The sequence below is a fragment of the Cricetulus griseus genome, chromosome 2 (genome assembly GCF_003668045.3).
Source record: "Cricetulus griseus strain 17A/GY chromosome 2, alternate assembly CriGri-PICRH-1.0, whole genome shotgun sequence".
NCBI lineage: Eukaryota > Metazoa > Chordata > Mammalia > Rodentia > Cricetidae > Cricetulus > Cricetulus griseus.
This window is the reverse complement of record NC_048595.1, coordinates 311,820,061-311,847,849: the sequence shown is the minus strand read 5'-3', so window position 1 is coordinate 311,847,849 and position 27,789 is coordinate 311,820,061. Positions and strand designations below refer to the sequence as shown.

The following is a 27,789-nucleotide window of genomic DNA, read 5'->3' as shown; positions in this document are numbered from 1 at the left end:
GAAACTATAGGGAAAACACATATGTGAGAAGAAGCCACAAAAAGATGCCCCTGGTGTGACAGGAGCCTAGGGGTCTGGGAGTGGGTGTTAGGGACTGAGACCTACAGGGAATTAGAGGCCTCTTGAAGAGGCTTCATTATGTACTATCATTGTCATCGAAGCTCTGTTGTTCAGTTTTGTTTTTATTATTATGTTTATCATGCCAGGATACCATTGGCTTAGAACTATGGGTGAAATAGGGTCCGTTCTCATCTGCCACTCCACAAATTTTCTACTTGGTTGCTACTTACTGCAAACCTTAACCCTTTCAAAATGGTTGTAATCTTGAGATTTAGTAAACAGTCCTCTGTATCACTTGGTGAGCTGGTGTGCTGGTGTGTTGGCTGGTGGCACCCTGATGACCCTTTTAGCTCTGCCAGGCACATTGGGGTTGTGCATGCTTATGAGAAGAAACAACGGATGCATGGTGGGCCAGTGCAGCCAAAAGGCTGTGCATGTTACTGTGAAAGTGTCTGTCACAAGTAACTTAAGGAAGGAATGGGGTGGGGGTGGGGTATTTTGGTTTCAAATTCAAATGTATGGCCTACCATGGAAAAGTCGTGGTGGCAGAAGCTAGAAGCAGTGGGTCACATTGTATCTACAGTCTATCTACAGGTGATTCTAGAGCTTGACAAACTGATGACCAACAGCATAGAGTTCTACTTTACTGTATAAAATTCCAGGCCTTATGAACAGTAATAATTCAAATCTGGAGTTTATTAAACAAGAATATCCTTGTATATGTGTGCTTACATTCATGTGGAGGTCAGAGAAAAACCTCAAATATTTTTCTTCAGACATTATCCACATTTTTAAAAAACTTTTGACAGGGTCACTCCCTTTCTTGGAATTCACTGAATAGGAGAGGCTGGCTACCTAGAGAGCCGGGAATCTGTCTGTCTCTACCTCCACATTCCTGGATTACAAGCATGCACCAGCATGAACAGCTGGTTTTACATTGGTTCTGAGGAGCAAACTCATGTCCTCATGCTTGCAAAGTAGGTGGTTTGCCAACTGAGCTACTTCTCCAGCCCCACGAAATTCGACTGTTTGTCATACATAACTGTGTCCAATTTATTTAGGAGAAGCACAAAAATCCCTAAAATTTGATTTGTTAGTGAATATGGTATAGTAAATTTCCACAAACATATGAAGGAAACCAGAATCCACTGACTGAAATGTTTTCCCCTAATATTATACACTAAAGACTTTAATTCTTCCCTGCAGGTTCAATTAGGAGAATTTCTTGAGAACCTACAAGAAAAATCCTTGAGGATTGAAGCTTTTGTTAGTGAGATTGAATCCTTTTTTAATACCGTTGAGGTAAGTTAGCAAACTTCTTCTACTCTTTCCCACTTTATTCATTGTATCAACAGTAAGCTACTTGGAACTGAGTTGGTGTGTGTATTGTAATGTACACGTGGTGTGTAGTATGTGTGGCATGTGTGTGTGTGTGTGTGTGTGTGTGTGTGTGTGTGTGTTTGGTTTACATTGTTGATTATCTTGATTCAAAGTGAGGGTACTTTTTTTCCATTTTTTTATTTGAATTAGAAACAAGATTGTTTTACATCTCAACCCCAGTTCCCTCTCCCCCTTTCCTCCTCTACCACCCCCACCCCAACTAAAACCTTACCTGTCACATACCCTTTCTGCTTCCCAAGGAGGGTGAGACCTTCCATGGGGGGGGTCTTCAGAGTCTGTCATATCCTTTGGGATATGACCTAGGCCCACCCCCATGTGTCTTGGCTCAGGGAGTATCCCTCTATGTGGAATGGGCTCCCAAAGTCCACACCTATGCTAGGGATAAGTACTGATCTACTACAGAAGGCCCCATGATTTCCGAGGCCTTCTCACATGGGTCTGGATCAGTCCCATGCTGCTTTCCCAGCTATCAGTCTGGGTACCAAGAGCTCCCCCTTGTTCAGGTCAGCTGTTTCTGTGGGTTTCTCCAGCCTGGTCTTGACCCCTTTGCTCATTACTCCTCCTTCTCTGCAACTGGATTCCAATTCAATTCAGTGTTTAGCTGTGGGTGTCTGCTTCTACTTCCACCAGCTGCTGGATGAAGGCTATAGGATGGCATATAAGTCAGTCATCAATCTCATCATCAGCGGAGGACATTTAAGGTAGCCTCTCCTCTGTTGCTTAGATTGTTAGTTGGTGTCATCTTTGTAGATCTCCAGACATTTCTCTAGTGCCTGATTTCTCTAAACCTGTAATGGCTCCCTCTATTATGGTTTCTCTTATCTTGCTCTTCTCTATTCTTCCCCCAACTCACCCTTCCTGCTCCTTCATGTCCTCCTGTCCCCTCCTCTTCTCCCCTTCTCATTTTCCTACCTTCCTCTCCCTTCCTGCCATGCTCCCAATTTTCTCAGGAGATCTTGTCCCTTTCCCCTTCTCTGGGGGACCATGTATGTCTTCTCTCTTAGAGTCCTCCTTGTTTCCGGGCTTCTCTGACAGTGTGGATTGTGGACTGGTAATCCTTTGCTCTATGTCTAAAATCCATATATGAGTGAGTTCATACCCTGTTAGTCTTTTTGTGATTGAGTTACCTCAAAGTGAGGGTTCTTATAATCTCTCCTCACTGTGAGCAATGAGACTGCTTTCTGTTTAAGGATAAAGGATTCTTTCCCTAAAGACTCTCTCTTCTTGGGGCCATGGCATGCTAAAGCACATGATTTCTGAAAGTGAAGCCTCAGATAGTTACTAAGAGGTGTTACTGATTCCATTTCTTGGTTGAGAGACCGAGACTGAGTTTTCTGTTCTACTTTCCTGCCTCTTGCTGCTTGGCCTCCAGAAATGTTCTGGTCACTGACTTGAGTCTTATGTTTGGGGCCAATGGTGTCTCAGGACACCTCTGAACACACACACTTGTGGCTGTTAGCTCCTGCCCCTCTACTGTGAAGAAAGTGGGTAGGAACGTTCTGTCCTTAGCTAGAGGTGGCCCAGATACCTTTGGCTGTCAATCAGGAGTGAGGAGGCCTCCTTGCTGCCACTGTAGATTAGTGAACACCTGCTTTATTGTCCCTTTCCCCAATCTCTCTAGTAAGGATATAGGCACTGTCCAAATGGATAGTAAAGTTCCTTCCACTGTGGCAAAACTGCCCCTCTCAGCAGAACACTGGTGCAGAGAAGTGAAAATCACACAAGCCCTTTCCATATCCTGATGGCCAGGATCCTCCATGGATGTGATTTTTCTTTTCTTTCTTTTTAAATTTTGATATTTCTGTTCCTTCGTGATGGTACTCTTATAGTAAATTCCATTGCAGAACTAATTACAGCAAAACAGATATAGAAGCTGGAAGTTTAGACCTTGTTCTTAATGTTTGACTGTTTTGCTGGCATGTCAGAGGCCAGTTCTTCCAACGGAAAACAAAATGAGGGGCAAACAGAGGCATTACTTCTCTGTTTATTAAAAAAAAAATGCTTTTGTCCCAACCCTCTAGGAAAACTGCAGCAAAAACGAGAAGCGACTGGAAGAGCAGAATGAGGAAATGATGAAGAAGGTTTTGGCACAGTATGATGAGAAAGCCCAAAGCTTTGAGGAAGTGAAGAAGAAGAAGATGGAATTCCTGCACGACCAGATGGTCCACTTTCTGCAGAGCATGGACACAGCCAAGGACACCTTGGAGACCATTGTGAGAGAAGCTGAGGAGCTTGATGAGACAGTTTTCCTGGCTGTAAGTACCACAGGAAGCAGGCCCGATACTTGGTGCTGATGCTGACACAAGTCTACTTTTAAAACTGTTCCTAGATTTGTTTATAAACTGGGTGCAGAAGCACAACCCTGTAATCACAGCTACAAGTCCTGTCTGTTCTGTACCTCAAGATGCTAGGTCAAACAAAGCAGTGGGATGTGGTGGCACACACCTTTAGTCCCAGCACTCAGGAGGCAGAGTCAGGTGGGACTCTGTGAGTTCGAGGTCAGCCTGGTCTACAGAGTGAGTTCCAGGATAGCCAAAGCTACATAGTGAAACCCTCCCTGTCTTGAAAAAAAAAAAAAGGCAAGGAACAACTCCAAAGCAATCCCAAAAAGCTCTGTCTCTCAGTATGAAATTCACGCAATTCTGACATTTCAAAATTCTTTGGGCTCCCTTGATGCCTACACTGTAGAAAAGGCCCCAGAAATGATCCAACTTCCTAGACCCCCAAGATATCCACAGAAGGAGGCTATCCTCTCATCACATTACAGAAGGTTGATTGGAGAGCCCCTCACAGCCTATTTATGCCATGCCTTTCTTCTGAGGGCCAGCATGGCTTCCTGTTGTCTAGCATCTATACACTCGTCTCTGACCTGTATATGAGCTCTCTCATCTGAGTTGCCTTCTCATATGAACCAGTCCATATGCCTTTACCAAGCAGATGACAGAAACTTTCTTGTTCCCTTTTTGATGTATTAGGGAGACTTAATTGGGGGCACCTTCCTCAAATAGGACCGAGATATTGCTAGAAGCAGCATCCTCATGAGAAGATTCATTAATTCAAACAAGACACTGGTGGAGAGCAATCCTCTCTTGGGTGCACCTTTGTTTGTTCCTCATAATCCCTAGAATGTTCCAGAAGATGCTGGCTCTATACACACTCATATTTAACCAGGAGTAATACAGATGTTTTCCCAGAGGACAGACACAAGCCTAACTGTCAAATGTGAAATCTCCACCTGTGCTGAGATGGGACCCTCTTTCAAAGTTCCCTATATTCCTAGAACTTCTGTTGAAGTTGGAAGACAGAGTGAGGCAAAAATAGGCATTATGAAAGCTCATGATGGGGACACCTCTGGCCAGGGCAAATTTAGATCAACTGAATATAGCCATCCTCAACAGAGAATTTAAAATCATTAGGTGGCTTTATGTCTAATTAAAGCAAAGCTTTAATGTTTTTAAATTAGGACCCTTTTACAAGGTATAACATTAATAAGGCACTTTGTGCTTCACTGTAATCTTTGTATTTGATGAGAATATTTCTTTCTGTCTAGGAGAACAGATTAGGAGGGGGAAATTTGTTTCTGCTATTGGTGGTGATGTTTATCCACTCTAGGAAAGGTGGAGAATATTGGAAGTAGAGAGAAGACACCCTCCAAGATAATGGCTGGCTCCATTATATGTAAAGTCTACATTGAAAAATTTCAGTCATTTTTTCCCTTTCTTCACAGCATTCTAAAATATGTGTTAATAAATAGAAGTAGAATACAACAGCGCACTGTCTCCTTGCCCATCAAAGAGAGCAAGACAAACTGTAAATGAAGGCCTCTCCCTCCTCCACACAGTTCTCACCCCCCTCTGAGTACACTTTCCCTGCTCTTCAACCTAAAGTCTCAAAGACAAATGGCCTCAGGGATGCCTAGGGGTAAAGATTGTTTAGCATGTTTGATCTTAGTGCTCCTGGTTGTTGCTTTTACTTTCTGATGTTAATTAGTCTCTCTCTCTCTCTCTCTCTCTCTCTCTCTCTCTCTCTCTCTCTCTCTCTCTCTCTCTCTCTCTCTCTTCCCTTTTCCTCCTCCTCTCCCAACCCAAGTCATTTGAGGAAATCAATGAAAGGTATATGCAACATGGTGTGAAGTAGCAAGACTGAGGAGAGCCTGGTGGGATGCTTGGGGCAGGGGTGCGCTGCCAATTAATACACATCAAGCCAGGGAGCTGCTGGGTTTCCACTGTTAGACATAGTGCTTCTAAACATTAAATGACAGCTTCAGAAGAAAATTGCATGTGCTTTGGTCAAATAACAATTATAGTGTAGCTTTTAACGCCTTCCTGAGATGTGGCCTGTATTTCTGATCTAATCTCAACCATCTTTCCCATTGCTGAATTAAAAGAAAAAGATTAAAAATGATTAGGCTTATTGGTTAAATATAAGCATTTGAAGCAATCATTCTTTGCTGCCGTGGACAATTTCAGGACTCATGTCGCCCTGATGGCATGTTCACGCATTTTCCCTTCAGAAGGTAGCTCTGCACTTAGCCAGCTCTCTCTGCTCAGCTAATCTGATGAGTCTAACCCTTTTGATTGTGCTGTTTTTGATGGTGCTCCTCTCACTCAGTCTAAGAGATCCTTCATTTTTCTGAGAGGTAAAACATCAACATGATTGGAAAGTGCTGTCTGTGAAGACACAGATATCAGATTCCTGTTTGTCTTCTGGATCATCTACTGCTGATGTCCCGACACTGATCTCAACCTCTTTCCTTTTGCCCCACAGCAAGAACTTGCCATCTTTCCTGCTAGTTGAGCCCAAGGTTTATCATGTTAGTGGAATTGTAAATGTCCACTTCTTATTAATGTTATCTTGGGCTTATTTCTATTTAAGTTCAATGGCAGAGAGTAGACAGCTGAGACTGAAACTAGAAGTATTTATCTGGGAGATATATATATATATATATATATATATATATGTATGTATGTATGTATGTATGTATGTATGTATTGCTTGAATAGGAAACCTGATCTTTTTCAGATAACTGAAGCTGCAGGAATGAATCTTATTTGGTTGTGATATGGTGCCAATATTCTTTATAAGACCTATTTATATATTAGTGTTGGCACTAGTTGACCAGAGTTTTATAACAGTGGCTGTCTTGTGAATAGTTACTTGAGGAGTGTTAAAACCCACCGATTGTAAGCTGGGCATGATAGCACATGCCTTTAATCCCAATGTTCCAGAAGTAACAGCAGGCTGATTTCTGAGTTCAAGGACAGTCCAATCTACAAAGTGAGTTCCAGGATGACTAGGGCTACACAGAGAAACCTTGTCATGAAAAACAATAAAACAAAACAAAAAATACCCAAAACCTGCTGATGATGATGCTGTCTGATTCTTAAGTCCTAACATTGGGACTTCATTATTTTGAAGTGTGGTCTGAGCATTTTCTTCTTTCTTTTTTGTTTTTTTGAGGCAGGGTTTCTCTGTGACTTTGGAGGCTGTCTTGGAACTAGCTCTTGTAGACCAGGCTGGTCTCAAACTCACAGAGATCTGCCTGCCTCTGCCTCCTGAGTTCTGGGATTAAAGGCGGGCATGACTACCGCCCGGCTAGGTCTGAGCATTTTCAAAGCTTCCAGGATGATTGTAATGGACGGGCAGACTGAACCTCTGGGTGAGAGCAATCTGATCTCAGGCCCAGTGGTTTCCAAAACTGACAGTGCTTGAATCCCCTGGATAACCGTGTGCCTCAGACCCTGGAGCCCTACCCCCACTCCTCGGGGATTTGTAGGTAAGTGTGAGGCTCCTTACCAGTTCCCATGGATGAGTTTCAGAAACTCATACCCAAGTAGTGATCCATATATTTTTAAACTTAAAGATCAGTAATATAATTATTGTTTTGAAGTTAAAAATATGTGGACTTAAGTGCCATTTCATATACTGGAAAATATAGATGCATATTTAATTATTTTTATCCCATCCATATGTGTAAGACAATGATCAAAAAGAATATTTGGTCAGTGAAAATTTATAAATGCTTTTGCTTTAAAAAATGTTGAAGGATGGTTTAACTTTTCTGGTTACCACTAATATGAATAGACAGCCATTGCATACTAAACACCATTCCTTTGGTTTTATGCTTTAACTTAGTAATTTGCATGTCATTTTAATTAATTCCTTTTTCACTCCCAATTGACAATGAATTAATCTTTACTACTGCTGCATATCACAAGGGAATATACTTGGGATAACCAATATTTTTTCTTTTATTATATAAAATAACTTTTAAATTTAAGTATACATCAATCATATTCTTGCTCTCCCTCAAATCCTTCCAGATCCTCTCTCCCTCCCTATTCTACCCACCTAACTTTAAGTTCTTTCTCAAACAAACAAACAAACAAAAACCCAATACAACAACCCCCAACCAAGAAAACAAAATAAGACAACACCCAAACAGAAAAAAATATTAACAAGAAAAAAATAACCCATAAAACATAAAACAACAAACCGTAACCAAATAAAAGCACACACAAAAAAAACAGTGGAGTCTATTATGTGTTGGTCTTGCTCATGAGGCCTGTCCTGGAATGGTTGATATACCCAGTGCCACTCCATTGCACAAAACTGATTTTCCCTCTCCCAGAAGACATGACAGTTCAGTTGTTAACCTTTACCCTAGTGGTTAGTTTTTCATTCATTCATTCACTCATTAAAAAAAATAACAAAATAGCCCGGTGTTGGTGGTGCACGCCTTTAATCCCAGCACTCGGGAGGCAGAGGCAGGCAGATCTCTGTGAGTTCGAGGCCAGCCTGGTCTCCAGAGTGAGTGCCAAGATAGGCTCCAAAGCTACACGGAGAAACCTTGTCTCGAAAAACCAAAAATAAATAAATAAATAAATAAATAAATAAATAAATAAAATAGTATGATAAAGTAGAAACTATCACATTAAAGTTGGACCTGACAAACCAACAACAAAAGGAAAAGAGCCCAAGAGAAGCCACAAGAATCAAGACCCACTTGTTCATATACTCAGGGATCCCATAAAACCACTAGACTGGAATCCATAATATATACCCTGAGGACCTGATAGAGACCCATGCAGGCCCTGGGCATGCTGCTCCAGTCTCTAGGAGTTCATAAGAGCTTTCGCTATTCTTGATTTAGAGGGCTTTGTTTCCTTGGTGTCCTCCATTCCTTCTGGCTCTTAACTCTTTCTGCCTCCTCTTCTTTGGGGTTCCCTGACTTCTGAGGGATGGGATTTGGTGGAGATATCCCATTTAGGGCTGAGTATTCCATGCTCTCTCTCTCTCTCTCTCTCTCTCTCTCTCTCTCTCTCTCTCTCTCTCTCTCTGCATCATGTATGGCTGTGGGTCTCTGTATTTGTTCTCATCTGCTGCAGGAGGAAGCTTTTCTCTGATGATGGCTGAGCAAGGCACTGATCTATCAATGTAGCAGAATATCTTTAGGAGTCATTTTATCTCGAATTTTTTTTCTCTTTCTGTTTCTAGGTCAGTATTATTTGGTTTTATCCTAGGTCCCTGGGCTATCTAGTCGGTAGTTCTTGGTCACCCATACAGTGCTGAGTATGAGTTCCATCTCATAGAGTGTGCTTTAAGTCAAATCAAATATTGGTTGGTTACTCTTACAGGCTGTGTGCCACCATTGCCCTAATATATCCTGCAGGTTGGGTTGGTGTTTATGTTTCTCTTTCGGTAGTGTGCAGAGTACACTCCTGTACCAAAGACACTAGAATGTAGGGGTGGAGACTCAATGGAGGCATCGGTTTGACATCTCCATGCTCAATGAGTTGTGCAGGTGTTGCCATAACCAATATTTTTTCTATTTTTTAAATTTAAATTAGAAACAAGCTTGTTTTACATGTCAATCCCAGTCCCTGCTCCCTCCCTTCTTCCTTTATCCCCTTCCCCCCATTACTCCTCTATCCCATCCCCTTTCTGCTTCCCAGGGAGGGTGAGGCCTTCCATGGGGAATCTTCAAAGTATGTCATATCATGTAGAGCAGGGCCTAGGCCCTCCCCAGTGTGTCTAGGCTGAGAGAATCTCCCTCTATGTGGAGTGGGCTCCCAAAATCCATTAGTGTAATAGGGATAAATACTGATCCACTACCAGAGGGCCCATAAATTGCCCAGATCTCCTCACTGACACCCATGTTCAGGGGGTCTGGATCAGTCCCATGCTGGTTTCCTAGCTATCAGTCTGGGGACCATGAGCTCCCCCTTGTTCAGGTCAGCTGCTTCTATGGGTTTCACCAGCCTAGTCTTGGCCCCTTTGCTCATCACTCCTCCTTCTCTGTAACTGAATTTCAGGAGTTCAGTTCAGTGTTTAGCTGTGGGTGTCTGCTTCTGTTTCCATCAGCTACTGGATGAAGGCTCTAGGATGGCATATAAGATAGTCATCAATCTCATTATTGGGGAAGAGCCTGTCCTTAAGGTAGCATGTCCACTGTTGCTTATATTGTTAGTTGGTATCATCCTTGTAGCTCTCTGGATATTTCCCTATTGCCAGAATTCTCTTTAAACCTATAGTGCTCCCTCTATTATGGGATCTCTCTTCTTGCTCTCCTCTATTCTTCACCTGACTCAACCTTCCTGATCCCTCATGTCCTCCTGTCCCCTCTTCTTCTCCCCTTCTCTTTCTCCTAGGTCCCTCTCCCGCCCCCATGCTCCCAATTTGCTCAGGATATCTTGTCCCTTTCTCCTTCTCTGAGGGATCATGTATGTCTCTCTTAGGGTCCTCCTTGTTTCTTAGTTTCTCTGGTGGTGTGGATTGAAGGCTGGTGGTAATCCTTTGCTCTATGTCTAAAATCCACATATGAGTGAGTACATACCATGTTTGTCTTTCTGTGACTGTGTTACCTCGCTTACAGTGGTTTCTTCTAGTTCTGTCCATTTGCCTGTGATTTTCAAGATTCCATGATAACCAATATTTTTATGTAGTGAAATAAAGGACAACACAACTCTTGGATTTGGTGAGAAGTGTAAGCAGCTAAAGAAAGCTCTACAAACATGAGCACCACACACACACACACACACACACACACACACACACACACACACACACACAAACTTTAAATCCTTAAGACAACTTTTACTTCCTTTCTATAGGAAGTGCTGTCTAGTTTATTTTCTTTTTGTCTAGTTTGTTTCTTCCCTGTTTTTTTCCTGTCTTCATATTGTATCTCTGAAGACAGTGTTTTTATATTAATTGATTTTTCTCAGCGCTGAAATGCTTAAATTAAGGAATGCTGTCAAGCGTATTTAGACCCAACATTTGCATATCTTGAACAACACATTTTTTGCTTTACAAATGCTGTTCTGTTCTGTTAAGGGGATGCATTCCCTCCTGTGTTCTGTTCTTCTATATTATAATAGTGAACAGGAGAGTCTCAGCCATTGTAGGACTGACTTGTAAAAGGATATCAACTTGCTGTTAACATTGAATGGGTTTGTATAAAGTGAAAACTCAGACGTTTTACTGTGCCATCTACAGTCAGCTTTTGTGGAGGAGTTCAGTCAGTGAAATGAATTGAGAAGGCTCTGTGTATATTGGCCACATTTTTATTTTTTTAATTATTTTTGTATGGATGTTTTGTCTGCATGTATGTTTGTGTGTAACATGCATGCCTGATGCCCAAGATCAGAAGAGGATACTGGAAGCCCCTGGAACTACGTTGTGAGCCACTATGTGGGTGCTGGGAATTTAGCCTTGCTCCTCTGCAATAGAAACAAGTGCTCTTAACTGCTAAGCCACTCTCCAACTGATTGCCACTTTAAAAAACAATTCCTACTCTACTCTTTGCATATTCTGTACCTCCAAAGCCTTAATGTAGGCTTTTAATCTTCTGCTATCTAGAGCAGTCTGGGGGCCTCCCAAAATGATGTTTTATTATGTTCTCTGTCTCCTTACCTGTCAATGGGGATACTAACTAAACCTTCCTCCTGGAGTTGCTGTGGAGATGAGATGGCTCTTTATGTTTCACTGGCCCAGCCTCTGTAGGGACTGCTTATCTTGTGCACTGCTTCGGTCTTTCCTCAGTTGCTAGCCAGAGTTGTCTATGTTTCCCTTATGTAAACAATTCTGTGAGTGTGCCTATCTTAAGAGATAACACAGCAAATTTCAGTGTGTGTGAAAGGTTCTTCACCACCACGTCAAAAACACTTTCCCCTTTCATATCTGTCTCTGTTTCCCAACACCCATGATGTGCCCTGCTCTCTATATTCTAGTGAGCCATATTCCTTGGCATCACTGGCCTGTGCTCAGATACTTTTTCCATTTGCAATACCTTTACTCTCTCTGTTGCCTCAGAAATCCCTGCTCATTTTAATACCCTGGAGTCCTTGTTGAAGCATTTCCTCCAAATCAAATAATAATGAATTTTATCATGTTTAACAATAGTAAGCAGAGAAGGGACTTTTAAATATTTCATGATCTTTCCCCCTTATTGTAACACCAGATTTACTATACCCGAGATCCTATTTCTACACAGATTAAACCATTATTGAATTATTATGGAATCTTATTAAATCAAGGTATATTTACTAAATGCCTACTATAATCAAGTAAGGTATTACAGTACATCAATGAACAAGAGAGTCTTTTTTTGCATGCAAATTATATTTTGGTAAAGTTGACAGTGAAAGAATATAGCCATGATAGATACCAGGAAAGAAATTGACAGGGAAAGGGGCTGCAGTGAGGCTGGCAGGGACAGGCCTTGTCCGATCCGCAACAGGGACATTTGAACAGAGAGCTGAGCTGAGCGAAGGAAGGCACTGTGCCCATGTATCTGGGAGGAAAGGGTACCAGCAGCCAGTGCAAAGGCCTCAGGGTGGATCTGGTGCTGGAAAACTATGAGTGCAGAGATGGAAGCCAGTGAAGTTCCTCAAAGTTGACTTCCTTGCTAGAAGAGCATTCCAGGCCTGTGTGAGAGCACCAGACAAGGAGCTCTGGCCCATCTGAGGCCTCCCTGACTAAAGACAGGTCATTTTGTAAACTCTCCTGGCATCTTTCCCCTTCAGAGCGAACCCATTTCTGTTCCTTATGTATGCATGCTTCTATGCTGTACCTAACTCCAAGTGCTCAGTGTGAGTGGGTGCCCTCCTTGAGAAGGACTTGGGTCTACAGAAATCATCCCTTTGGAAGCTGAGGCCTATCTCCTACGATGGCTGGCCTTGGTTTCACAGCTAGATTCCCAGGTCCTAGAGCAGAGCCAGGCACATAGTAAGTGAAAATTATTTTTAGTTTGACTGGAAGCTTGGTGTTGAGGGTTGAGAACAGGGGCATCCCTATAGTATGGAAATTTCCAGACTGGCTTGGGATATTATATCCTTTAGGAAATAAAAATAATCATGGACATGAAGCAATGTTTAGGACTCACTTATGAGAAATGAATCCAAGGCTAGATAATTGGAAAGTTTTCAAATTTGAGAGCCTGGGAATGAAACTGCTAGAATCACCAGGTGCCAGAATCTAAGAATACATTAGTTTTATATGTATATATTTCCCAATGCTTTTGGATATCTGGGGGGAGGGGACCTTGCCTCACACAGAGCACAGTTGCTCCCACCTGATGGAGCAGGAACAGGAAGAGCTGCTTTGGTCCTGTGTCCCTGCTTTCCCGACTTAGTGGAGATCTGTTCCCTTGACAGGTTGCTTTCTGCCATGGACAGCACGGCCTCCTTAGAGAACGTGCCTGCTGCCTTCTCACTCTTTGAACATTATGATGACAGCTCAGCGCAGAGTGACCAGATGCTGAAACAAGTGGCTGGTGAGCATGTTAATATGTTATTTACCTAGATGGATCTTGGCAGCTCTTGCTTGCCTGTTTTGTCAAGTTTCTGTAACTGGGTGAATATGGGTGTGGGCTGTAAAGGTTTGAAGCTAGACTCAGAAATAATGCAGGGGCCAGCCATTCATCTCTGGAATGTCATCCTTTTTCCTTTGAAGCTATGTGACTCTGCTAGATTGAACAGGAGAGGTGAAGTGAATGGAACTGAATGGTCCCCTCGTCTTTTATTCTATTTTTTTTAACTAGAATTTCTCTCCCTCTGTGTAAGAGAATTACTTCACACCAGCATCCCAGAAGATGAGTAAAAAGGAATAAATACTTTCTCATGTGGTGAACAAGTTTTACCTTATAAGTAGTTTTCCCCTCTTCAGCTCAGTTCCTTCCTCTTCTTCTTTATTTACTCCCCCCACCCCAAGCCACACAAATTAGCTTAGAGAACCCACAGCTCAGCATCATGGTCTGTAGCCAGGAGCCTCCCACTCAGCTGTCAGCTCATCCTGCCAGCTTTTCAAATTATTTTTTAATGTTCTATTTTAGCAAACAAGGCAATGCAGCATTTAAATGCTCAAAGCTGCCGTTTTCCTGGTTACTGAGTTCTGCTTACTGTACAGGGTGCTCAGATGTCCTCAGCAAGAGGTACCCTTGTCAGATATACCTCACAGACAGCAGTTGCATTTAAAATCCGCATTCCTGTAGAAAAGGTTCTAGCTTTGGAACCAGCCAGAAGCTGCCATGCCTTTTAAAAAGACAGCCTCTTCCCAAAAGCACCCCCTGAAAAATAGTCACACCTCAACACCATTAATAAGGTAGACAGGTCAGTCATTTACCCTAATGAATTTTCTTCAGAGCTATCCCACATGGAATCGTGTTTGCTGTATGTTTTAAGGCTTCATTATATATAGCTGCCCGTTTACAAGACTAGAGTTTTGAGTGCCTGATGCTCAATGGGAGGGCTTTTTGTGTATTTTAGAAGTCACAGAATTACAGTCACAGACTATTAGCCATCACCCCAGGAAGAGTGTGTAGTCTTAGAGGTGTAAAGCACTCTGGGAGAGACTCTTGTGAATGGCCCAAGCTGCTCTGTGGCTGTTTTGCAGAGTATGCCGCCCAGTGCCTGTATGTTTTGTTCTGTGGCTCCTGCTGACTTACACAGAATGCAAGTTCCCCCTATGAGAAGCAGCTGCTCCTGCTTTTTATTCAGTTCCCACAGATTCTGGGCCCCAGTGAAACATACAGAACCAGTCATCTCATCTCCCACATCAACCCCAGCAAGAGAGTTGAGTTATTAACCCTATGGACAGGTAAGGAGAGAGAGGAACAACAAAACATCATGTTGCTCGGGACCACACAGCTGGCTGGAGATGTGGGGGATCTGGTCTCAGAATCTTTATACCTTATCCACTGCCCCTATGGCAAGGAAAGAGATGGAAAACATCAATGAAATGATAGCTAGGCATTATTGCGAGATGATCCGGCGCCCACGTTGGGCACCAGCTATTGCAAGATTATCCATAGTCCGTAAGGCTAAGATTTCTTAATTCAGATAAACACCAGCCCAAACGCAAGCCAGAGTCTGCCCAGAGGCTGCAAGCTAGCATGGCCAGAGAAGGGCAACCCACGTGTTCATGGCCCCTTAATAATTCTCTCCGTGTCATCTTCGATCTCCCCTGACCACGCCCTCATGGGCATGGCCAGGCACACCTGTAGGGGCTACTAGGAGGCAGGGCTCCAGTGTCTCCCTACAAGGCATCTTCATCTTTGATTCTGGATCTTAGATTTGTTTTAAATTGTGGTAAGATACATATATGTTACCATATTAGGGCTGGAGAGATGGCTCAGCAGTTAGGACTGCCTATTGCTATTGCAGAGGACCTGAATTCGGTTCTCAGCTCCTACAGTAGGTAGCTCACAACTGCATGTAATTCCAGCTTCATGGAATCTGGTGCTCTCTCGGACTTCATGGGGGTACTTCATATATATATATATATATATACATATATATATATATATATATATATATATATATATATATATATGAGAAAGAGAGTGCATTCCCTGGGATATATATATAGATCCATATAGAAACACACATGTACACCATAATTAAAAAGAAAGCAAAATTTACAAACTAATTTACCATATTACTACTCATCTTATTTTGTTTTATTTATTATTTATTTTTGTCTTTTTATTAAACCCCGACTGGCATGGCACTCAACCAGGCTAGCCTAGAACTCAGAGATCTGTCTGCTTCTACTTACCTACTGCAGGATTTAAAGGTGTGTACCATCATACCTGACATATTAACCATCTTTAATTGTATAATCTAATGTATAAATATAGCATGAAGTATACTCATCGTCTTGACAACTATTGCCACCATATATCCCCAGAATTTCATCTTATAACACCAAATTTCAGTATCCATTAAAACTAACTCCCTCTTCCTCTAGACCCCAGAAATTGCCACTCCTCTTTCTTTTCTCTGAGTTTGATGAATTGCAATGCCCTGAATAAGTGAAATCAGATATTATCTTTTTATAACTTTCTTATTGCACTTAGCATATTTTCCTCTATGTTCACTCATGTTTGTAACATGTGTCATGACTTGGGTGTTTAAGACTTATTATATGCCTATGCCATGGGTTATATCCATCCACCCACCTATTCATCATCCATCCATCCATCATCCATCCATCTATTCTCCATTCATGGATGGACACTTGGGTTGTTTCCACATCTTGGCTGTTGTGACTGATGTTGCTCTCCTGGAAACTTGTGTTTGCTTTTTAGAGAAAGTGTCTCACTATATAACCCAAGTTGGCATCAGACTCATGTTCCTTCTGCTTCAGCTTTCTGAGTGCTGAATCTCAGGTGCATGACACTACGATTGCATCATCAGTGGAAATTTTGAAAGCCAGGTAGAGTAGAATCTACATTTGGCTCCAGGCACTGAAATCCAAGCAGATTAAGCTCCCTGAGTGTGAAAACTCTCTACAGATGCCTTTAGTCAGTCAGGGAGGCTCCACAGGGTGCTTCCTCTTCCCACCCCTCACCTCTGGCAAAGAAGCCCCAAGACCCTTGTATTTTTTTGACATCAAGTTACTCCTGTAAAGGTGTAAGAAGAATTACTAACATGTAAAATTTGGGTTCCAGTGTTCTACAAATGTGAGTTACAAACATAGTCATGATTAATAGAGTGCGTCTTCTTCCCATTTGGAGCATTTTCAGGAGAAAACACATTTCTTGTTTGGAGAATCAGATATTTTAACTTTAATTCTTTGAGTGGAAGAACATATGTGGAAACAAATTACTTGTAGCCTACATGCTTTACTTAATTCTCTACAATGGCTCTACCTTAAAATTAGGTGATGTGGCGGGGTTGGCTATCAGTTTTAGGCCTGCTAAGCTGTGCTAGAGAAGAGGCTATAGAAAGATGTTGCCATTTTTAGCTCCAGCTCCATGTGTAATTTACAATGGGAAGAGGAGCATGCTCCAAGTTCTCCACACTGCTCCAAAGAACACTAAGAATAGTTGAAGTGTTTTGTTTGGCTCTTCCATAAACCTGGGTAACATGAAAACTTGCTGGATCACCTCTGTCTGTGAAGGGACCAGCTTCCCATTTGGCAGCCATAACGGCTGAACATGTGCTTGCCATAAACCTGCCTTGGTCACTTAGAGGTCAGATGCCTGTCTCGTGACAAGGAACCCATCAGAGGTTAGTCACTAGAAAGTCAGATGCCTGCCTTGTGACAAGGAACCAATCAGAAGTTAGCTGGCGCTATGCTTTACAACCCTGGGTGTGCTTTACAGACAAGTGCACAGCAAAGACACACAAAGTATAGCAACCACCCTGGGAGGGCCTATGGGCCATAACAACCAGTTGACCAATCAACACAGGGCAAGCCCTCCAAGGCTGGAGGCACACCAATTGTGAGCCTGTGCGTACCCCTAGACACTCCCCTTACGCTGTCCTATAAGATCTCTTGGGAGACCCTAGGAGCCGTCTTTTGCTAGCCATCCGCCTTGGCGGGTGGGTGAAAGACCCGAGCTAACATGGAGTTAGCTCGTTAAATTACAATAAAGCCTCATGCAGTTTGCAGCAAGCTCTCGAATCCGCCTGGTGATTGGGGTGACCTCGAATGTGGCCTGGGACCCCAGATACTTGAGTTTTCAGGGGTCTAACATCTGGATGAATACCTTTAGAGTGTATCTCTGATTCTCTCTTGGAAGATACAACTGCCAGTCTTTGGGGGAAAGGCCCGGGGCAGATGGGTAACCACCTTCCCATGCAGCTTGCTCAGTGTGTCTTGCCATCCCAATGCTGCCTCTAGCCAGGCACATTTATTAAACACTTATACATATTGTCTTGCTTCATGCAATAACCCTAGGATGTAATGGTATTAGTCATTCATTTTTTGAAAGCGGAGAAACTGAGGCTAATATAATGCAGGTAGCTGGGGGAGGGTCTTGAATTCAGCCTGAAGTCAGCTTTTGTTCTGATTCCTATGAACTTGACCATTCTCCTTGTCTGTTTGTTTTTTTGTTTTTTGTTTTTTTTGTAATTACATTATTTCTCTATCTCTTTATCTCTATTGAATCATTCCAATTTGTCTTCTAATTCCATTCTTCAAATCCATTTATTTTGTTTCTCATTTTGACCTTATTGCTGAACTAACCTTTGTTTTCTTTTCCCTGAGTGTCAACTTATAAATTTGGCCTACATTATTCCACTAAGCTTATCTCTTAGGAAATTGTTAGCTAGGGGAGGCACATGCACAAATCTTAAAAGTATGACATCTTTTCAACTATGAGAATAATCTTTTTCTATGATGTATAAAATATGTCCAATGATCATGTCTGATGAGCTCAGAAAGATAATTACGCAGAGATTGGTCTATATGGCATTGATGTTCAATACACATAATTATAAGTTCCAAAAACTCTACTAATGCACTTGAGAATATCGTTGTCTTTAAAATTCAGCACCACATAGTTAGATTAGGCATCTAAAATTTACATGTAATTCCATCAAGAGGTTACTTCTACCCCCTGTCAATTTTTAAATTTTAATTTACAAAGTCTATAGAGATACCATGTTAGAAAGAGAATCTGGATTATAGCTTTAAAAATCCTAGTCTAATATTTAATGCAAGTCTTTCTTCACTTTGAAAATTCTGTAACAATTTCTGGAAAGGACTCATGGCCTTTTATTTTTATAAACTATGCCAATATAGAACAGTATAGCATTTCTTATCTTAAAGCATATTCAAGGGGGTTTTAAGAAGTAAAACCAAGTTATAGGATAATCCATTAGTCACTGTAGGTTTATTTCTCTAAGTATAAGACTACAAAATAGTGTTATGTAGTTTGGGGCCCACTTTTGTTCATTACTATTTGTGTTGCTTGTGCTATTACAGAAGTGCCTGGGAACATTCTGGAGGAACACAAAAACAGTCGTAACAATGACTGTATCCAAGGAATAAAGTTGGGCTGTTTGTTGGAAACAGGGACCCCCCACCTACTTTTATCCTATATATTTCTATATTGTTGGAATTTTAACAACATGTTACACATATTTTGAACAAAGCAATTGATCAATAAAATGACATTAGTCATAGTGAATTGTGCTTCTATTCCAGTTCCACAACCTCCTAGGCTAGAACCTCAGGAACCAAATTCTGCTACCAGCACAACAATTGCAGTATACTGGAGCATGAACAAGGAGGATGTTGTGGACTCATTCCAGGTGTACTGCGTGGAGGAGCCTCAAGATGACCAAGAAGTAAACGGTAAGATTGTTGCACCTCAACAGATGCAGCCTATGTTTCTACATCTCACTGTGATGTACTTCAGCATATACACACTATACTTGCATATAAATTTATGCACACATGCATACTGAAATGTGTACATTTCCACAGAGCATTTATAGCCACTTAGGAAACAAGAATAATAACAAAATCCCTCAGCAACCATATAATAAAATATTAGCAGAAAGAACAGTTTAGAAAATGGTATCAGGAAAAAGCATATAAATATCATCATAATGGCCAACATGACTATTATAATTAAGATTCAGGTTAGACTTTGAGCCCTCAAAATGACAGGATCCAGAGTTTCAGAGAGAATGGAGGTTTAACTGGTGCTGAAGTCTGAAGGGCAGCATGGTGTGCCCTCCTCCATAGAGGGGAAAGAGCTGCACACAGGCCAGTGTCTTCCACAGTAAGTTTAACACTGGCTGTCAGGTTTGCAGGTTCAAAGAAGCCTGTAAGTTTAAGTCATGTTCACAAGCCTCAAGGTGTGGATCTAGGTATGGTACAGTCATCCAGGGGCCCAAAGTAATAGGTACATAGAAGTGACACTACTTGGTGTGGTAAGCAGATGGCAGGCCTTATAAGCTGAGCTTTTGTGAAGATCACTCAGTTCAGAACTTCCGATTAAGACCTAACAGCCAGGCAGCTTGAGGCTGTACTTTCTGATGAATCAGTGCCGGAACTGCTGGCATTCTGTGTCAATTGTCGAAGACAGACCCACATACTTGGGGAATTAGATGAGCATGTGGCAGCATCAACATCCCATTACAAACTCAGGAGCCCCATTTATAATGAGGAAAGAACTGTGGAACATTTCACTCTTGTGGAGGCTTCAAAATCACTTTTAAAAGTCAATTATTTTTTCTTAAAGACATGGTCTCCCATATCCCAGACTGTCCTAGAATTCACTCTGCAGCTGACGATGACCAGCCAGAGTCCTAAGTTTCTTTTGGGAAGCAATCTGGGCTCTTAACTAGAGGTATTTTGAGATGGTGACATTCCGGGGCAATACAGACGGATAACTAAATTTATCATATGCTAACTTCAGGAAGAAAATTTCTTTTAAAAGAAGAGAGCGTTTCAGTAAAAATAATCAAATTGGTCTAAAGTGTAAGGTGTCACTGGATGAGGCAGGTGGCTTGAACCTGTAGCTCAAGACTAGAGGAGGAGGCGGGAGAATGCTGCATGTCATGCCAGTCTGGGCTCTAGAGTGAGACGGTGCATCAAAAATCCCCAAACCCCTAACAAATAAAAAGACAAAGGGGTAGGCATTTTTAATAGTTTTAACAATGCTCCCCATAAAGATATTTAAAGTAAAACCATTCAGGATTGATTCCAGCTTCTTGTAATCGCTCATTATTCTATCAAATTTAAATATTTCCCTATAAAAGTAGAAATGTAAAAGTAGAAATATATAGTTAAAGGGATTCTGAAATGTGGGGTGTGGAAGAAGACCTAGGTGAATATGTAAGGAAAGAATGAAGTCTTGAATGAATGTATGCCGTTGCCATAAGCACAACCATGCCAAGGCCCCCAATGCCTCAGACCATGGAGATGGCCAAGCCTTCCCTTGGTGGGGCTCAGAGGGTTGGCAAAGCCTTCCTTTGGTCCAAGTGTGAATGTTTAGGAATGATTGACTAGTGTACGAAGAAACTATTAACCCTAGCTTTCTTTTTCCTAATGTTTACAGCCTGAGGCTGCCCCCTCTAAAGACCTACCAAGATTAGCTAAGGCTGCCTCCTTGTTCAGCTGTGTAGAATAAACATGCTAAATTTTCAGTTGCTACTCATGGTGGTGCATTTCCATCAGAATGTATGGCCCACCAATCCCAGCTTTTCTTGTACACATGGCCATTTGTCTTCCATGCCTTTATTCCTGTCACCCCAGTTAGGTCAATCCCTAAAGCTTGTAGAGGGTGGCACTGAAGTCCTGGAGAAACTGTCAGGATCTGAAACCTGGAATGTTTGAGTAGCAAACTTGTTAACTAGTCTGTAAAGATGTTCTACAGTCTTAAGTAGGAGCACCTAGCTGTCCTTTCCAGGGATGGACTCCCATGGAAAGTTGGCATTGGCTCTTGAGGCTTTACTTGAGACTGTATTCCTGAAATTTAAAGTGACATAAACGCTATGCAAGTTTGATATTTGCTGTTGAAATAAGTCACTTTAATTGTGGATTATGAACCTGCTATTATTTCGTGATAAATGTTCATTAGTAATACTATGTCATTCTAAGTATCAGTTCTTATATACCCTGAAGAGATCATTGTAACATGAAAAATAAAAGACCCAGAGACTGATGATATTGGAGTTCAAACTTCAAATTGAAGTTCAGAAAGCAAAGCATTGGGCTACTAGCTCTTACCACTACCTCAGGCTGAATGAGCTGACCCTGCTGCCTCTCCTCAGCGTGGCTGTAGAATCCTTAATGTGGCTGGATACTGAATACTGAAAGACCCTGCTCCTATATTTTATACCCTTCTAGTGCTTGGATTAAAGGTGTGTGATCTATTACTTTTAGATTGATTCAATCTCACGTATCCCTGGGTGGCCTTGACCTCAGAGAGATTGTTTCTCTCTTAATCCTGAGTCCTAGGATTAAAGGTGTGTACCACCACCTCTCAGCTTCTGGCTGCTGGGATTAAAGGTGTGTTCCTGGTTTGTATGGCCTGTGACTGACTTTGCTTTCTGAATCCTTAGGCAAGCTTTAATAAATCGTAAATAATATATCACCATAGATAATTATCACACAATAATATTTGTGAAGTCATCAGTTCAAGTCCTCTGAAAAAATCATAGACTACTTTTCCTAATAGTTTACTTTAGAAGTCACCTTTGAACTCATAGTTGTGTCTCATGCTAGAATTGGTAGAAGAATACAGATTGACTGTGAAGGAAAGTTACTGCATTTTTGAAGACTTAGAGCCTGACCGATGTTATCAAGTCTGGGTGATGGCCATCAACTTCACCGGATGTAGCCTGCCCAGTGAAAGAGCAATTTTTAGAACAGGTAAGCAGATGCTAAAATGTTATTATGAGGTAATACTCAATCCTTACCAGACTCTTGAGATCAACTACTAAGTATTTAGGAAGCACTAGCTACGTATTAAATGTTGGGCAAAATGATGGGTATAAAATAAGACCAAGGTGGGGCCTAAGGTGAGCTCAGTGGCAGAGCATCGATCCAGCAGCATGAAGCCTTAGGATCATTCCTCAAGTACAAGAACAACTGCAACATGATTGAGAGTTAAGCTTAGCAGTTAAAAAAGCAGAAGATCATTGGGAATGTTTGGTAAGGGTCTAGATCATCATGACAGTATTCAAGAGAGTACCAAGACAGACAGGGCAAGGGCAGGATCAGGGATGGCTCCCTAGAGCCGATACCTGCACAGAGTGCTTCAAATGATCCATGGGACATAATGTGTCAACTGGAGCAGATTCCTCTCAAAGAAACAAGCAGACTTGAAGTATACATTGTGGTGTGGGGCACTGTAGGGGACGCTGTATCCAGCCCCTAATCAGGCGTGGCTACAGCATCTCCTACAGGGCACTATAAGATCTTTGTTATTCCTTAAGTTTGAAAATAAGGAAAAACATCATTTTAAAAAGGGTTAGTGTATAGAGCTTTTATTTGCAAGCTAATAAGACTGGGTTTCATTATACAGATGCAAAAAAACACAGAATGGTGTTCAGCTGGAAATATATTCTCATAGTGAGAATATATTTTTGCAAGGAACTGCAATATGAGATTAGTATTGACCAAGACTGCCTTGTCTTTAAGATCATTACAACTGCCTCAGGGAGGAGGTAGCTTATTCCCACCCATTAGTCCTGTATCCTGTCTTCTTGCCTTTAAAAACAAATATTTGGCTCAGCATGGTGACTCATACATATACTCCCAGCATTTGGGAGGTGGAGACAGGAGTTCAAGATTCATAGCAAGTTCTAGGCCAACCTGGGCTACATGAAACCCTGTCTCAATAACCTAAAACACAAAAATAGATCTCCCACCCAAACCTGTACTGACCACCTACTGGGGACAAGATCATGTCTACCTTTAGGGTAAAAGGAGAAGGGAAAAATATTTGTTTTGTTTTTGTAGTAGCTATATAAAGAAAACAGGGTAGGCTTTATAGAAAACAACTGTTAGGGACTATTTGGGGCTAGATAGAATCTGACAATATGTATTGCTGGGGAGGGAGAGAGAAGACATTTAGCTATGTAAGTGATGTTTTATGTTTGTTTCCTTTTTTTAAATCTCTTTTGAGTTTTTAGCTCAGGATAATTTTTTATGCAAAAGTTAAAAATGAAACCATACCTAAGTATTCCCTCCAGAGTCAGCATGTCTCTGTTACCAACTAGTTTCTCTCTCTTCAGCACCTTCCACGCCTGTGATTCATGCAGAAGACTGCACTGTATGCTGGAATACGGCCACAGTCAGATGGCGGCCTGCTAACCCCGAGGCCACAGAGACCTACACTCTGGAGTACTGCAGACAAAACTCTCCTGAGGGCGAGGGCCTGAGGTAAGGGCCCCTCTCCATAGTGAGACTGCCAGGAGCCCAGGAACCAGGCTCCAGCTCCCAGGCTGTGGGAGCTTCTGCTTAGCCAGCAGGAAAAGCATCCTTGAACCCTGCTGAGCCAATTAAGCTGTTGACTTGATTTGCAGCGCCATCACTATTCATCAATGAACTCTGTGTTTATAATAAAACACATGCTACAGTGCAGAATAATAACTCCCTTGTAAGAAAAATGTATGCGAATTTTAATAAGATGGAACACTCTTTGAGGTATATTTAACTTGAGTCATTAGTCAGGATTTATGCACGTTTTGTGCCATTTTTACTAGTTCTATCAGAATAGGTTCCACCTATCTCAGGAAACTAATAGTGAGCTTATGTATGATGTAAATCAGAATGTCTCCACGATATACTGGCAACATAAAGAAGCTAATTACACATATATTATCACAGAGACAGATCTGCTTCTCCAACAACATGAAGAATATAGAGATTCTTCTAGAATAAAAGAAATGTGAGGCTCCCTCACTAAAATGATGGAGCTAAAATGCATCAAGAAAGGACAACATATCTGTTAGGCAGTTAGTAAATATTAACCTATCTATGAGGTGATATTTCCTTAGAAAGTACCTTCACATACTATGATGAATATTCAGATTCCTCTAACTGATGTTTATATTTTGATAGGCAACATTTCTGTTTTTCTTTTAGCCACATTTATTGAGATAAACTATTTTGGCAGGAAGTTAGGGGTAATGGCATGATATTAAACAACCCTTTAATAAAATATATTCAAGCTCTTGATTAGCACCATGCTCAGGCAGCTGTTTATTTAGTTATGATATGAGGTTTCATATGACTGAACAATAATTATAGTTTCTTTCAGGTTGAAGACAGGCGTTGCTAAATAATGATTGGTGTGTATATCAGGGTTGAGTACATGAGAAGGGGTGGGACACAGACACTTCTGCAGAAGTGAAATGTGGTAAATGTATAAGCAGAAGCCTGTCTGCTTGCGTTCTGACTGCTGGGAGGTGAGCTTCAGGAATCATTACACAATTATACATTATGTTTTTCATGTTGGTTGGTTGATTGCTATGTAAAGCCACTAATCTGTGTCAGTCTGAGAGCTCAGACAAGCATGTTGTGATCTCAGTATGCTTATGGAATAGCCCGAGAGGGCACTATGCTTAGCCAGAGCCTTGTGGTAGTCCTGGCTTTTCCCTTGATTTTGCATCTTATTGGCTACTCACCCTAAGTTGGTTAACCCTCGTGCAATCCTCACACACTTTGTCTATCTCAGCAGGCTTTAGTTTGCCAATCCCTGATGTAGACCTATTGCCAGGTACGGTAGAGGCCTGACTGCTACCTTTTGAGGTTGTGACAATCACATGAAATCAGAGACAGGGAATCGGTTTGGCATTGCAATATGCTACCCAAATGCAAAGTTTTAAGAAGAAAACCTTCCTTTGGCACTTGTGCTGCTGAATTCCCAGAAAAGGTTGCTAGGCATCAGCCAACATCTTAGAGATAAACCCTGGCCTGCACGGAGAGTAAGGGACTTAAATACTTCCTCTGTGATGGCACTGGCCCAGGTGCTTCAGGTATGTTGCTTCAGTTAGTCCTCACAAGGATGCTAAAAAGTTCCTCAACTACTGAGTGGCAATCAGAATTCAATCATAGATTTGTCGTATTTAAAGATTCAAACCTTAATCCCTGGGTAAAATTTCTTAGGGAGTCTGCAACCCTTTCTACAAAGTTGTTGATGCTCTGAAGATGCTATTTCAGGAACCCCTGAATCCTAGGGTGGTCTCTCCCACCCTCTGTGAAGAGACCCAGTTCTCAGGAAATATCAGCCCGTTCAGAAGTGCTTTGAAATGACTCATCTGTTGTGCCGTTCATCCTTCACTCTCAGCTGGCATTTACATAAATCATTCCAGCACAGTTGGATACTTCAATCAGCAAAAATCTGAAAACCTTGAGACCCGGTAGCAATCTCATCTAGAGAATTGTGTTGTCACCTCAGAAGTGTAGTTATAGAGAGAATAGAAAGGGGAGAGAGGGTGGTATCCATAGAGGGTCTTTATGGTGCTAGAAGTTGTGTTTGCTCTTACTGAACTCTCTCAGTGATTCTGTGAGGTAGGTAATGATTTCCATTACATCAGAACCAAGAATCTTACATGGGTTGGCAATCTATTAAATTAAGCACTCTAAGTTTGGGGTTAGAGTTCAAACCGAAGTCTGTTTTATTCATTCTACTAGTTTTCAAACTCTTATCATTGCAGACACTGAGCTGTCAGAGCCATCACCCTGGCACCTGGGAGTTACTGTGTAGCTTTAGCTTCCTCAGTCATGTGAAAAAAAATATATGAAAAGATAATGGAACCACCATTCATATTTTCTTTAATTGACCTTTTTCATTTGCCTGATCACCATGGGGCCCCTCAAAATTCTCCAAGAGGGGTCTATTCACTGTCAATAATGAATGATTCCAAACAAACTCTCCTGTCAAAGGCAAAAAGACCAATGACAGTCCCGTTTTTTTTAGAGAAGGCAATGGTCATTAACGCCAATTTTGCTGAAGCCAAAGTAGAATTTAATGAGGCATAAACCCAGTTATTGGTTTGTTTTATCTGAGGCTTTGCCCATGTGTTTTTTATTCTGTTGCAAATAAATATATGAGGGGTTGGATATGCAGAAGTTTGCAATAGTATTACAAATATATGAAGGCCCTTTGTCACAGAGTGGATCAAGTCCAGTAAGGCCAAAAATCAGGAGGAGTTCCATTTGCTGTGTATGTGGAGAGTTTAGAGGTGTTGGAGACAGAGCTGATTTCCAGTTAGGTGTTCAATGTCCACTCACAGCTAAGGGCTGACTTTCCAAGTCTGGATTTCTGCTGAGTCTGACAGTGGATAATCTTCTGGAGCAAGCAGAATTTTCTTGGCTTTAGGTTACAACCATGCCCCTCTGCCAAGTCTATTGCCGAGTTACCACAACAGGGCCATCTCTTGCTCATCAAAGCCTTTGTATTTTACACCCCAGATTGGCTTTACTAGACTCCAAAATAACTCATCCTTAATCTTAGAGACTCAGGATAGCATGCATCTTTTGGTTCTCTGTTCTAAGAATCCAAGAGGCAAGGGAAATTCTGTTCTTTGGAAGTGGCCATGTGTCTTAGATCTTCTGACAGAAAATCACTTCAGAGCCTGGTATTTCAAAACTCTGTAAAATACTATTTATCTATATTAGATCTAGCTTAATCTTTATGGTGCCAGCTATGGAGAACTAGTCAGATCGTGCAATCAATACATAAAGAACAAAAATTGTTTTTATCACCTCTACCTAATAATTCCTACTTCCTGTCATATCAGAACCTCATTTAGCTCCAGGCATAGCATCCAATGGTTAAGATGGTGTTGTCTTTTGGAAGGAGCTGTGATGAGTCTTGTCTGGTCTCCTCCATTTGTTGACTTCCTAAAGGGATTAGTATGTACAACTGTAGCCCTGGTACCTTGCACTGTAGCTGCACAATGAATATATATTCCTTAATGGATGAATATTAATTAGCATCAAATACATAATGTTAGCCATAAGAATATTTAGATCAGCTTTTAAGGATAATCTCAAAATAATAAACTGCCGACAATGTAGAGAAGGATTGTGAATGAGTTCACTCTAGTGTTCGGACACATAACCGGGAGAGAAGATGAATCTAATTTGTTAGCAGAAAACTTTCTGTGGATCAACAATAGAGACAAGTGTGCATAATTCCATTTAACCATTGGTTATAAAACCCCTACATATGTCCCAAGTTTGTAGAAAAATTAATTTAAAGGTCCATAAAGAAGAATAAAGTAGACCAGAGATGACATATTTCTCATGAGGATCTGTTTACCAGAGCCTAGATCATGAAGTGGATGAGGCCTGAAAACTCATCTGTATAGACACCATCGGAGGTCTGTTAATGAGTGAGGGTGAATGGATGAGTCAATCTGTTTGGTCTTAGCACACTTCAAGTAATCTAACTAGCTGCCATCTCCAGCAAAAGAGAAGGAACAAGAACTATATTCATATCTCTCTTTTCACCACCCTAGATCCTTGGGGAGGGGAGCACGGAAGGAGCCTTAAAAACTCTGAAGTGCTATAGGAAAAGAGCTGAAATGAAAAAATGGAAAGAAGAATGAATAATATCATCGAATC

At 41.4% G+C, this 27,789-nt stretch overlaps 1 protein-coding gene across 2 annotated transcripts in view; it reads left to right on the top strand.

Annotated features, from left to right (window-relative positions):
- The window catches only part of Cmya5 (cardiomyopathy associated 5), a 100,766-nt gene that overhangs the window by 51,719 nt on the left and 21,258 nt on the right, over positions 1-27,789 (top strand). Inside the window, exons 3-9 of one of the 2 annotated variants that reach the window (XM_027401725.2) lie at positions 1,267-1,362; positions 3,483-3,716; positions 5,551-5,573; positions 13,119-13,237; positions 18,901-19,050; positions 21,934-22,080; positions 23,448-23,595. In XM_027401725.2, coding sequence (XP_027257526.1) covers positions 1,267-1,362; positions 3,483-3,716; positions 5,551-5,573; positions 13,119-13,237; positions 18,901-19,050; positions 21,934-22,080; positions 23,448-23,595 — 917 coding nt within the window. Of the gene's footprint in view, positions 1-1,266; positions 1,363-3,482; positions 3,717-5,550; positions 5,574-13,118; positions 13,238-18,900; positions 19,051-21,933; positions 22,081-23,447; positions 23,596-27,789 lie in introns of those variants that run through there. The other variant, XR_004768510.1, reaches the window with a different exon arrangement.